The 14335-nt window shown below is 39.1% G+C and overlaps 1 protein-coding gene across 8 annotated transcripts in view; it reads left to right on the top strand.

Moving 5' to 3' along the window:
- The window catches only part of LOC114138898 (protocadherin alpha-C2-like), a 191399-nt gene that overhangs the window by 42252 nt on the left and 134812 nt on the right, over positions 1–14335 (top strand). The window contains exon 1 of one of the 8 annotated variants that reach the window (XM_028008380.1): positions 704–3220. The exons of 4 other annotated variants lie outside the window; for them this stretch is intronic. In XM_028008380.1, coding sequence (XP_027864181.1) covers positions 860–3220 — 2361 coding nt within the window. In that variant the 5' untranslated portion in view covers positions 704–859. Of the gene's footprint in view, positions 1–703; positions 3221–4183; positions 6721–7380; positions 9972–11069; positions 13605–14335 lie in introns of those variants that run through there. 3 more of the 8 variants (XM_028008381.1, XM_028008379.1, XM_028008383.1) reach the window with 3 other exon arrangements.

Raw genomic sequence — 14335 nt, 5'->3', positions numbered from 1 at the left:
ACTTTTTAGGCGTTTCCTTTTTATGATGGAAACATGTATTATCTGCTTTGCTTATATAGAATGACTGAAAAGAATATATTAAAATGGAATTTTTTTAAATGATATTTTTTTCTTCAGACTACGTCACAACAAATTCAAATACATTCTACTCTTGCTATTTGGACACAAATAAGTTGTTTGTGCTACTTTTCATTGTACTGCAATTATTTAGGCTATTATATGTTTGCGTTTTGGTGAATACATGTTTAGGTTGCTCATTTGTAAACATTGATGGACATTCATTTGCAGTTATGGTGTAAACAATGCAAGTTACTCTATAGCTTCCTTTTTTATTTCTATTTCTATTTATTTACTTTTTCTGGTTCAGATTTTTGTTGCATAGCCATGAAAACTGCTGTCCGTGGTGATGATGTAATTGTTGGCCAGCATACTCCTTCACTGTTCTTTCAAAGGTTGAGCTGATGCCATGATGGTTGTATAAAGATGTGCTGAAATTTTGGGATTCATTTGACTTTTCAGGCCAACAAAATTTTCGCACTTGTTACATCAAACGTTTAGCTTTTGGATACATTTACTATTATTTCCCTGAAATTGAGTCGCTGTAGTTTCGCTGAGGATCACTTGGTGTCAGTCTAAGGACAAGTAATATGTTCAGCTTTTGTCGTGATTTCCACTTGATCCATCCTCTTTCTCTCCAGAAGATAAGCATTTGCTGTATGTGCGGGCTCTTATTTTGTATGAAAACTCTCTACTAGAGAACAGTTGCGTTTTTATCGTGTTGCAGGAATTCCATATTAGCACATGAAAGTCGATGTTCGTAGAGGATTTCATAATATTTTTATTTTAGCATATTTTCAACATGGAACAAAGGCGGCCTAAAACACGGAGCGAGTGGATAAAATGGATCACATTCATGATGACTTTGTTTTCTTTTTGGAGCAGCTCTGCAGCACAGTTTCGATATTCTGTCTTCGAGGAAGTTAAAGAGGGAACAGCTGTTGGAAATATCACGAAGGATTTAGGTCTTGACAAGAGTACAATGAAACAGAGGGGCATCCGTATTGTTTACGGAACGACAGAGCCCCTCTTTAGAGTAAACCAAAATGATGGCGTCCTGTATGTGGACCGAAAATTTGATCGAGAGGAAATTTGTGATCGAAGCAAGGTTTGTGTGCTTGATTTAAAAACAGTGCTTCAAAACCCGCTGGAAATCCATCACGTCGCTGTGGAGATATTGGATGTAAATGATCATGCGCCTGTGTTCGCACATAATGAAAGTACGTTGGATATTTCTGAATCTGCGTTGCCAGGCTCGAGATTTCAGTTGCAAGAGGCGCGTGATGCTGATAGTGGCTTATTTTCTGTTCAGCAATATAAGCTGAGTCAGAACGGACATTTCCGTTTAGAGGTGAAAGATCGGGGCGAAGACCGCAAAACACCTAGTTTAGTCCTTGAAAAGCCTCTTGACAGAGAATCAGCTAGAAGTCACGTGTTACTTCTGACAGCTTTAGATGGAGGCAAACCTCCAAAATCTGGTAACATGACAATAGTCGTTAATGTTTCCGATGTTAATGATAATCCGCCAGTATTCAGTCAGGAATCATACACTGTGTCAATTAAAGAAAACTCCCCTGTTGGTACGACCGTGATCCAAGTTAGCGCAACAGATTTAGATGAGGGATCAAACGGAGAGGTTATGTATTCATTCGGAAATCACGTGGATGCGCGGCTACGTGAACGTTTTAGCTTAAATCCAGTAACTGGTGTCATTGTTGTGACTGGAGTGCTCGATTTTGAAGAATGTAGCAAATATGAAGTTGATGTTCAAGCATCTGACAACGGCGCAGCCACACTAAAGACAGATAAGACAGTGGTAATTAATGTGGTTGACGTGAATGACAATGAACCAAACATTGAAGTGACGTCATTTTCTCATGCGATCCCAGAAGATTCAAAGCCAGGGACAACAGTGGCGTTGATTAGTGTAAAAGATGCTGATTCAGGTCTGAACGGAAAAGTTATGTGTTACATAAACCAAGACCTTCCGTTTTTGCTAACTCCTTCTTTACAAAACAACGTTTATTCTCTTGTAACTAAAACTATTTTGGACAGAGAAAAGGAAGCTCGATATAATGTTAGAATCATCGCGAAAGATGCAGGGGAAAAATCTTTATCATCAGAAAAGATTATACCAGTTCTTGTGTCTGACATAAATGACAACAAGCCAGAATTCCATAAATATCCGTATATTTTTTATATAACAGAAAATAACACTCCGGGAGAGAAAATATTATCAGTCTCAGCGCTTGATAATGACGAAGGTAGTAATGCACTTGTTTCATATTTAATCTTGAGAAATAAAGAAGGAACCAATATACCGACATCTTTTCTGAATGTTAATTCTGAAACTGGGGACATCGCGGCGCTGAAAAGTTTTGACTTCGAAACTCTGAAAACTTTCCTGTTCCAAGTTGTCGCCACTGATTCTGGGACTCCGTCACTCAGCAGCAACGTCACAGTGAACGTGTTCATTCTGGATCAGAACGACAACGCTCCAGTCATCCTGTATCCACTCAGCTCCAATGGTTCTGCTGAAGGTGTGGAGGAGATTCCACGCAACGTGAACGCAGGACACTTGGTGACTAAAGTCAGAGCCTATGACGCTGATATAGGATATAATGGCTGGTTGCTGTTTTCACTACAGGAAGTTACTGACCACAGTCTGTTTGGTTTGGACCGCTACACTGGACAGATCAGAACACTTCGCTCATTCACAGAGACAGACGAGGCTGAACATAAACTGGTCATAATGGTCAAAGATAATGGAAACGTTTCACTATCAGCAACAGCTACTGTGATTGTTAAACTGGTGGAGCCAAAAGAAGCTTTTGCAGCTTCTGATGTTAAAAGTGCAGCAAGAGACGATGAGGGAAATGATGTGACTTTTTACCTGATGATCACTTTGGGCGCCGTTTCTGTTTTGTTTATCATCAGTATCATCGTTCTGATTGCTATGCAGTGCTCCAAATCCACTGACTATACTTCTAAATTTCTCCAAGAGACTAATTATGATGGGACACTTTGTCACAGCATCCAGTACAGATCTGGAGACAAACGATACATGTTAGTTGGACCCAGAATGAGCATAGGATCAACTATCGTACCTGGAAGTCATGCAAACACACTAGTGCTGCCTGACAAAAGGAGAACATTTGAAGAGGTAAGTGTATGCGTACGTTCTTACTGATGGCATTCATTTGATATCGGTGCTGTGGTTGAAATTTGATTCCTCGGTGTGTAATATGTATTTTTATCCGTTTACTACCTTTGTCGAGGGCATTAAAGTGCCTTGCTTAAAGGATCAACAGAATTTGGGTTATTTGTGGTCACTGCACATATAGACAAATATCTGATTCTAGATACTCAATATTGTTAAGCAATTTTATTGTTTCCATAAAAGAGTTTTGGAATGTTAGTCAGGTTTCTTTATCTTACAGTCTTTATTCCTACATGTTTGGCAGCGACTATCCATTCATAAGTTTATGGATACTGGTTCAGGAAGTTACAAACATTTTTTTTTTTTTATCATCTTGACATGTTACCATTTTCCGTCTGCTTTAAGTGATTTAAGGGAATCAATTGAAAGGGTTCATTAATTCTAATAATACATGATGAACATTGTGGTAATGAGTTTTAAGTGAGTTTGCTGGTGTGTCAAATTGTCTCTGTGATTTTTTTTTTCAGTTTGTATCCTGTTTTGTGAATTTTTTTTTTTGTTACATTTTTTTTCTTATTATTTGCAACGCGTTACCCCTCCATGAATTCACTGTTGCGGCTTGGTGTTGTCTGTCACATTAAAAAGATTTGTGTTGTGTTCCTCAGTTATATTATAATAAAATAAATCTATTTTGAAAAGTTGGAATTGACACCGAATTTCAAACCTTTGTTGAAACTTTTAGAGAAGGTGTCCTAAAGTTAACTAGCTTTGAGTTGGAAAAGGGTATGCTTGCTTCATTAATTATGTAGCAACTTTCGTGTTTCAAGTATTGTTTTTTTCTCGATGTTTGGATTGCTATTCTGCAGGGTGTCGTCCAAGACGCTTGGTGTCAGTATAATAACAAACTATATCTCTGTGTGCTTGTATGGTTTAGACTACACCCATCTCTTTCCTATCCAGTTATTGTAGCCAGGTCGTTATTTTGAACGCCGGCGAATTTCACATTTTATCTGGCAGATATCTTTCAGAATGGTGTAATTCTGAAAACGAATGCGTAGGAATAATTTCATTTTTAGCACATGTGAAAAGTTTTTTCCGCGGCGTTTTACGTTTTTCCCCAGTTATTTGTTCCCTTTCCCGTCATGGAACAAAGACGATCATCCACACGGAGAGGGCAGACAAAATGGACTTCAATAATAATGTTTTTGATATCGGTGTGGAGCAGCTCTTCAGCGCAATTCCGTTATTCTGTCCTCGAAGAAGCTCCAGAAGGAACAATTGTTGGAAACATTGGAAAGGATTTAGGTCTTGATAACACTCTGCGGAAAGAAAGGGGCATGCGTATTGTTTACGGGTCGAAAGAGCCTCCTTTTATAGTCAAGCAGGACGACGGTGTCTTGTGCGTGAACGGAAAAATTGACCGGGAGGAAATCTGCGATCGAAGAAAGGACTGCCTTGTTGACTTAAAACTGGTGCTTCAAAACCCGCTGGAGATTAATCATGTCATTGTGGAGATTCTGGATGTTAATGACCATTCACCAATATTCCAGCAAAAAGAAAACATCTTGGAGGTTTCTGAGTCTGCGTTGCCAGGAGCAAAATTCCAGTTGCAAGCTGCGCGGGATGCTGATAGTGGTTTATTATCTGTTCAGCAATACAGGTTAAGTAAAAATAGACATTTTCGATTAGAGGTGAAAGATCGAGGCGAAGACCGTAAAACGCCTAGTTTGGTTCTCGAAAAGCCCCTTGACAGAGAAACAGTTAAAAGTCACGTGTTACTTTTGACAGCATTAGATGGAGGTAAACCTCCACGATCTGGTAACATGACAATAGTCGTTAATGTTTCAGATGTTAATGATAATCCGCCCGTTTTCAGTCAGGAATCATACACTGTGTCATTAAAAGAAAACTCCCCTGTTGGGATGACGGTGATCCAAGTTAGCGCAACAGATTTAGATGAGGGATCAAACGGGCAGGTGGAATATTCATTTGGAAACGACGTGGATGCACAGGTACGTGAACGTTTTAATATAAATCATGAGAATGGAGTCATTGTTGTATCAGGAACCATAGATTTCGAGGAATGTAGCAGATATGAAATTGATGTCCAGGCATCCGATAAAGGCACAGCAACGCTGAACACAGAGACGAGTGTGATAATCAATATTGTTGATTTAAATGACAATGAACCAGAGATTGAAGTGACGTCATTTTCTCAAGCACTCCCAGAAGACTCAAAGCCAGGGACAACAGTGGCGCTCATTAGTGTAAAAGATGCTGATTCGGGTCTGAACGGAAAAGTTATGTGTTACATAAATCCAGATCTTCCCTTCCACTTAACTCCTTCCTTAAAGAATAATATATATTCTTTAGTAACTAAAACTAGTCTAGACAGAGAACAGACATTTCAATACAACGTATTAATAGTTGCGAAGGATGCAGGAGAACCAAGCTTACATTCAGAAATAAATATTATAGTAGATATATCTGATGCAAATGACAATTTTCCCGAATTTTCTAAAAATCCATACACATTTTATATTCGTGAGAATAACACCCCAGGTGAGAAAATTATTTCTGTAACAGCCTGCGATAAAGACAAAGGAAGTAATGCAATAATTTCATATCAAATTTTGAAAGACAGAGAAGTAACAAATACGCAGATCCCTTCTGTAAATATTAATTCTGAAACTGGGGACATAGTGGCACTGAAAAGTTTCGACTTCGAAACTCTGAAAACTTTCCAGTTCCAAGTTGTCGCCACTGATTCTGGGACTCCGTCACTGAGCAGCAACGTCACAGTGAACGTGTTCATTCTGGATCAGAACGACAACGCTCCAGTCATCCTGTATCCACTCAGCTCCAATGGTTCTGCTGAAGGTGTGGAGGAGATTCCACGCAACGTGAACGCGGGACACTTGGTGACTAAAGTCAGAGCCTATGACGCTGATATAGGTTATAATGGCTGGTTGCTGTTTTCACTGAGGGAAATTTCTGACCACAGTCTGTTTGGTTTGGACCGCTACACTGGACGGATCAGAACACTTCGCTCATTCACAGAGACAGACGAGGCTGAACATAAACTGGTCATACTGGTCAAGGATAATGGAAACGTTTCACTCTCAGCAACAGCTACTGTGGTTGTTAAAGTGGTGGAGCCAAAAGAAGCTTTTGCAGCTTCTGATGTTAAAAGTGCTGCAAAGGATGATGACGATGATCATGTGACTTTTTACCTGATGATCACTTTGGGCGCCGTTTCAGTTTTGTTTATCATCAGTATCATCGTGCTGATTGCAATGCAGTGCTCCAAATCCACTGACTATACTTCAAAATATATCCAAGAAACTAATTATGATGGGACACTGTGTCACAGCATCCAGTACAGATCTGGAGACAAACGCTACATGTTAGTTGGACCCAGGATGAGTATTGGATCTACTATAGTACCTGGAAGTCATGCAAACACGTTGGTGTTACCTGACAGAAGACGCACTTCTGAAGAGGTAAGATCAATAATTTAGCCTTGAAATTTTCTAAGCTGAACATAACTTGCTGAACATAACATTTCTTTTTTTATTCTTCTCATATCGCTTTTTGTTAAATAGAAAAAAAAATTGGAAATGCGTTCGCATACAACTTTTTGCAGCCATCGACAGCTGGGATCCTAGTATTTTACAATTTAATATTTTCTTAACCCGCTAATTTTTTTCATCAAATGCAAAATGTCAATACCATGTTTAATGTGTTTTTGCAACACTGTTTTCTCATCACCAATAGCTACAAATTATAATTGTTTTTGTCGTGAAGAAAACGTCCACGAATATCAAGAAATACAACATATATTTTTAGACGCTTGGTGTCAGTGATGGTCAGGGTATCCGCAGAGCTTGTATCACGTAACATCCAGAAACACATCCCTCATATTCAGCCGAAAAGCAATCTGTGCGTAAGATCGCGGCTTACCGCAAATGTTGCTAATGTAAGATGATTTTTTTTTTTTCCTTTTGAATTCATGTGATTATATACAAGATCAGTTACTACAGTTGATCCATAGTTAAGGAATTGTGCTGTGCCTTTAAGAGGAGCCGTTTCTTTCTTCTTCGTTGGCTTTTTTAGGCGTGCCCGAGACGGGTTCTGTTCTGTTAAAAGGGAGGTTCAATAAATGTCTGGACAACTACGCTACTCCCTCTCAGTGCTCTGCTCTTTCTCCACCCACGACCTCTTATTCTACGATAACACCGATTCAGTTAACATCGTAGTGTTACACTAAATATTTGGTAAACTTACACATTCTATACACTTATAAACATTCATTTATACATTACAGCTTTCAGGAATCTTGTTTCATTTCAAGATACGGCCTTTTTTGCCGCACCTTCATCTTTTTTTTGTTATGGAACAAAGAATACGAAACGCACGGCGGGCGCGACATTGTTGGTTTGCTCTTTTATTTGCTTTAACCGAATTATGGAGCGTGGTGTTTGCGCAGCTCAAATACTCTATTTCCGAGGAGGTACAAGGTGGAACTTTTGTTGGGAACATTGCAAAGGATTTGGGACTGGAAAAGAATGCACTGAAAAACAGAGGATATCGCATTGTGGGAGGCTCAACCGAGACCCCCTTTGAGGTAAATGAAAACGACGGTATCCTTTATCTGAAAAGCAAAATAGACAGAGAAGAGGTGTGCGAACGTATCAGCCCATGTCTAATCAACCTAAAAACCGTGCTGGAAAACCCACTCGAGATCCATTACGTGTCAGTGGAAATCCTGGATGTGAACGATCACTCGCCCGTTTTTCCGGAGAAAGAGAAGAAGCTTGAGATTTCAGAGTCAGCCCTACCGGGGGCGAGATTTCAGTTGCAGGCAGCCCGCGACCCCGATGTAGGCCAGTTCTCCATTCAGCAGTACAAACTCAGCCACAACGAACATTTCAGAATAGAAGTCAAAGATCGAGGCGAGGATCGTAAGGTGCCATTTTTAGTTCTGCAGAAGCAGCTGGATAGAGAAATAGCTGCAAAACACAGACTGCGTCTGACAGCGATGGATGGAGGTAAACCAGCAAAGTCTGGAGATATAGAAATTACTGTGGATGTTCTTGATGTTAATGACAATTCCCCGTTGTTCACAAAAGAAACGTATTCTGTTACAGTTGATGAAAACATCCCGATTGGAACTGTAATAATTCAAGTAAATGCAACGGATTTGGATCAGGGTGCCAATAGTGAGATTATATATGCTTTTGGTAACGAAATTGATTCCAAGTTAATGGAGCTTTTTAGTATAGATGAAAACACGGGTGAAGTTAAAGTGACAGGTCAGCTGAATTTTGAGGAAAGCAAATCTTATGAAATTGACATCCAGGCTTCTGATAAGGGGCCGGTTCCTCTTACAAGTGATAAAAGTGTTATGATAAGTGTTAGAGATGTAAATGACAATCCACCTGAGATAGAAGTGACGTCATTTTCTAGTTTGATTAGGGAAGATGCGAAGATAGGAACTACTGTAGCTCTTATTAGTGTAAATGATTTGGACTCTGGGATAAATGGTAAAGTGATTTGCACGATCAGAGAAGATGTCCCGTTTTCTTTGTCTCAGTCCTTGCAAGAAAATATGTACGCAGTTGTGACCAAGTCACGGTTGGATAGAGAAATTATGTCTCAATATGACGTCACCATCAGTGCAAAAGACTCAGGTGAACCACCATATTTAAGTGAAAAGACTATGAAAGTCGTTGTGTCTGACGTGAACGACAACCTGCCTGAGTTTGTATTAAGCCCATACACATTTTACATCACAGAAAATAACAACCCTGGGGCCTCCGTTTTCTCAGTAAAAGCCTATGACAAAGATGATGGTGATAATGCGCTTCTTTCGTACAATATTTTAAGAGAAAAGGGCAGTCATGACAGACTGACTTCGTTTCTCAACATAAACGCTGAAACTGGAAGCATTGTGGCGCTAAAGAGTTTTGACTTTGAAACTCTGAAAACTTTCCAGTTCCAAGTTGTCGCCACTGATTCTGGGACTCCGTCACTGAGCAGCAACGTCACAGTGAACGTGTTCATTCTGGATCAGAACGACAACGCTCCAGTCATCCTGTATCCACTCAGCTCCAATGGTTCTGCTGAAGGTGTGGAGGAGATTCCACGCAACGTGAACGCAGGACACTTGGTGACTAAAGTCAGAGCTTATGATGCTGATATAGGATATAATGGCTGGTTGCTGTTTTCACTGCAGGAAGTTACTGACCACAGTCTGTTTGGTTTGGACCGCTACACTGGACAGATCAGAACACTTCGCTCATTCACAGAGACAGACGAGGCTGAACATAAACTGGTCATAATGGTCAAAGATAATGGCAACGTTTCACTGTCAGCAACAGCTACTGTGATTGTTAAACTGGTGGAACCAAAAGAGGCTTTTGCAGCTTCTGATGTTAAAAGTGCAGCAAAGGATGATGAGGGAAATGATGTGACTTTTTACCTGATGATCACTTTGGGTGGAGTTTCAGTTCTGTTTATCATCAGTATCATTGTCCTAATTGCCATGCAGTGCTCCAAATCCACAGACTATACTTCTAAATATCTCCAAGAGACTAATTATGATGGGACACTTTGTCACAGCATCCAGTACAGATCTGGAGACAAACGCTACATGTTAGTTGGACCCAGAATGAGTATTGGATCTACTATAGTGCCTGGAAGTCATGCAAACACACTAGTGCTTCCTGACAGGAGGAGAACATCTGAAGAGGTAAGAAACTTTCTATAAGCCATAATTTTGTTTGTGGAAATGTTTGATAAATTAGTAGATCAAGTTATCCGACTCGGGTAAAACATTACGATTCCATTCTATATTTTGTAGATTTGTTTTGCCAAAATCTAGAAAACTATGGTTTCCTCAATTTTTCAAATGCATAATAAGAAATACAACATGTTACTCAAATTATTTTCAGAGAAAGTAGCTCTGAAGACTAACCTTTCCTCAAAAGCAATGAAACTGGCACTTGCTATTTATGGCACTGACACTGCTATATCACATTGATGCTGAAACATTAAATACTAAGAATTCCTCCAGAATGAGCGTTGCTTGTAATCCCAGTTTTATTCAGTGAGCTAAGAAAACTTTTAAAAATACCACATATTTTGTTGAGATACCAATAGCTTGACTGGATTTTTTTCTATGCTGCAAATAATAGTTCACAGAGAATATTAAGATTAATCAGAATGAGAGTAAGATACCACAGCTTATTAATCGCAGCCCTACAGTGTATTGTCAGCAATGATTAATAGAAAACTAACTTAGTCTGAACTGCAAACTAAGACAAGACTCAATGTACTGAATGTTTAACAAACTAGACAACATTCTCTAAATATGCTTATATATATATATATATATATATATTAGCTTTGTAATAGTTATGCAGCGTTTTAACTCTGCTTGTATTGTACATAATGCGTTTGAAGAATACACACTTTACCTACAGAAGGTGCAACATGTAGGTAATTGAGTATTTCAACAGATAGGGAATCTTCCAGTCTCTCTCCTTGGTACTGAACTTTTTTGTTTAAGGCTGTGGCATTGATAAGGTTGTTATTTATGTATTTACCCGCAATAACAATAAAAACAATTATGGCCAAATATGTTGTTCAAATTGGATTTAGAATTACTTATCTTGAAGTGGCTCTGTAAATTTTTTCTGAAAACCTTGTTTTTGACTTGAACATGTTTAAAATCTTGTTCAAGAGGAACTGCAGTAAGTATAAAGAACGCGTGGTGTCAGTGCGATGTAAAACGTATACAACAGACGAGTGGCTCTTCTTTCTCTTATGGTTCCACCTTTTTATCATTTCCCTCAGTTTGGCTGCTGCTTCGTTTTCTCTGCACAAAGGACCGTAAAATGATCGGATGTATGCGATTTTTGCATGTAAACGGCGACTGTCTTCCTGAACTCCAAGCGGTGCTTTCTGTTGCAGCGGAAGAGTTTTGATCGTGTGCTTCTTGTGGATTACTGCCTTTTGGTTGACCATGGGACAAAGGAAATGTGCGGCAGGAAGAGCACGGGGATATTTATTCGGAGGCTTCTGTGCTTTGCTTTTGTGGAAGTTAGCTGCAGCACAATTAAGATATTCGATCTCCGAGGGAATAAATGAAGGAACGGTGGTCGGAAACGTCGCAAAAGATCTGGGATTGGATAAAAGCACACTCAGTGACAGAAAGTATCGGGTAGTGTCTAGTGATGCTGATCCCCTCTTTCGTGTAAACCAAGTCGATGGAAACCTGTATGTCAGCCGAATGATCGACAGAGAGAAGGTGTGCTCAGATAGCGGTACGTGTTTAATAAATCTGAAAACGGTGCTTGAAAACCCGCTAGAAGTGCATTACGTTAGGGTTGAAGTGGTGGATATAAACGATCATTCTCCCAGCTTCCAAGACAACCAGACCACTATGGAGATTTACGAATCGGTGTTGCCCGGAACAAAATTTCAGCTCACAGCCGCGAAAGATCCAGACAGCGGTCAGTTCTCTGTGCAGCAGTATAGACTTAGCCAAAACGAACATTTTCGACTGGAGGTTAAGGATAAAAGAAACGACATTAAACTACCGATTTTGATTGTGCAGAAACCTTTAGACAGGGAAACAGCAAGGAACCATTCTCTGACACTCACGGCCGTGGATGGAGGTAAACCTCCTAAATCCGGTAATATGAATATTTTAATAAATGTTTTGGATGTAAACGACAATGTGCCCGTTTTCACAAAAGATGTTTATTCAGTGATGCTCAGTGAAAATTCGCCAATAAAAACAACAGTTGTACAGGTTAAAGCAACTGATTTAGACGAAGGTCCAAATGGAGAAGTAATTTACTCCTTCAGCAACAGTGTGAGTAAGAATATCCTAAATCTTTTTGATATCAATGCATTAACCGGTGAGATAACAGTAAAAGGTTTAATAGACTTTGAGGAAAAAGAGGAATATGACATAGAAATTCGAGCATCTGATAAAGGCCTCCCCCCACTCACAGCAGAAAAAACTGTCGTCATAAAAGTTATCGATATTAATGATAACGCTCCGGAGATTGAAGTTACTTCATTTTCAAGCTTAATTCCCGAACATTCTCGACCAGGGACCACTGTTGCGCTAATCAGTGTAAATGATTTGGACTCAGCACTTAATGGAAAGGTTATTTGCACGATAAGTGAGGAGATTGTTTTTGCTTTGTCAGCATCATTGCAAGACAATATGTTTTCAGTAGTAACCAAATCAAATCTGGACAGAGAGAAAACGTCACGATATGACCTGACAATAACTGCAAAAGACGAAGGGCATCCTTCACTGTCATCTGAAAAAACAATCAGCGTTGTGGTGTCAGATGTGAATGACAACAGTCCAGAATTTTCACAAAATCCATATTATTTTTATACAACTGAGGGTAACAAACCAGGTTCCTTGGTGTTTTCTGTCAAAGCTTTTGACAAAGATGAAAACGAGAATGCACGTATATCGTACCATGTTAGTGAAGAGGGAAGCAAGGATAGCACATTAATTTCATTTTTAAGCATTAATTCTGAGACAGGAGAAATTGTGGCACTGAAAAGTTTTGATTTTGACACTCTGAAAACTTTCCAGTTCCAAGTTGTCGCCACTGATTCTGGGACTCCGTCACTCAGCAGCAACGTCACAGTGAACGTGTTCATTCTGGATCAGAACGACAACGCTCCAGTCATCCTGTATCCACTCAGCTCTAATGGTTCTGCTGAAGGTGTGGAGGAGATTCCACGCAACGTGAACGCAGGACACTTGGTGACTAAAGTCAGAGCTTATGATGCTGATATAGGATATAGTGGCTGGTTGCTGTTTTCACTGCAGGAAGTTACTGACCACAGTCTGTTTGGTTTGGACCGCTACACTGGACAGATCAGAACTCTTCGCTCATTCACAGAGACAGACGAGGCTGAACATAAACTGGTCATAATGGTCAAGGATAATGGAAACGTTTCACTATCAGCAACAGCTACTGTGATTGTTAAAGTGGTGGAACCAAAAGAGGCTTTTGCAGCTTCTGATGTTAAAAGTGCAGCAAATGATGATGAAGAAAATAATGTGACTTTTTACCTGATGATCACTTTGGGCGCAGTTTCAATTCTGTTTATCATCAGTATCATCGTGCTGATTGCTATGCAGTGCTCCAAATCTACAGACTATACTTCTAAATATCTGCAAGAGACTAATTATGATGGGACACTGTGTCACAGCATCCAGTACAGATCTGGAGACAAACGCTACATGTTAGTTGGACCCAGAATGAGTATTGGATCTACTATAGTACCTGGAAGTCATGCAAATACACTAGTGCTGCCTGACAGGAGGAGAACATCTGAAGAGGTAAGAAGGTGATAAAAATATATTGTATACATAGAAATTTTCAGAGCACTGGGTAACCTTGACTTATACAACCAGCACAAAGGCTACATCTTTTTAATTTTCCACATTTTTTTGTCGTAATTTTGTTTAGAAACACGAGCCATTCTACCTTATATGCGTTAATTTCATAAATGTCAATTTTATTGCATTGTGCGTTGTGTTGATGTAGTATACATCGCAACTCTTCCAGTCCATGATAGGATTATCTAATATTTGAAACCCCAAGGGTTTTCCATCAGACTTGGGTTCATATTTTACAATATATTAATTAAATTTTTATAACGAGTATCAAACATTAGAAATAAAAAAAAATTAAATAAATGCGGTTGAAATCGGCACATGTATCTCTTAGCAGCAGAACAAATTTGGAACTTGATATAATATTAAAAACATATTAAGCAGAAATCTAAATGTAATGAGGTTATTTTTTTGGAACTGTCCTCTCCAATTTTTTTTCTCAAAAGTCGTCTAATTTTGCTTTTAATTTCCATTAAGTATTTTCAGAAATACTTACATTTATATTTGACTTAATTTAAATATAAATTTAAGTCAAATATGCAGCTTCAAATATGTGATCTTACCTAAGTATTTCTTAATGTGTTGTTACGGTGACTGACTCAAATATATACTGTATATCAACACATTCTCTGTCCCGACTCGTTATATATTGACGAGTCGGGACGATTTCTGAC

Source organism: Xiphophorus couchianus, chromosome 23 (genome assembly GCF_001444195.1).
Source record: "Xiphophorus couchianus chromosome 23, X_couchianus-1.0, whole genome shotgun sequence".
Taxonomy (NCBI): domain Eukaryota; kingdom Metazoa; phylum Chordata; class Actinopteri; order Cyprinodontiformes; family Poeciliidae; genus Xiphophorus; species Xiphophorus couchianus.
The sequence above is the reverse complement of the archived record's forward strand: the minus strand, read 5'-3'. Positions and strand labels throughout refer to the sequence as shown.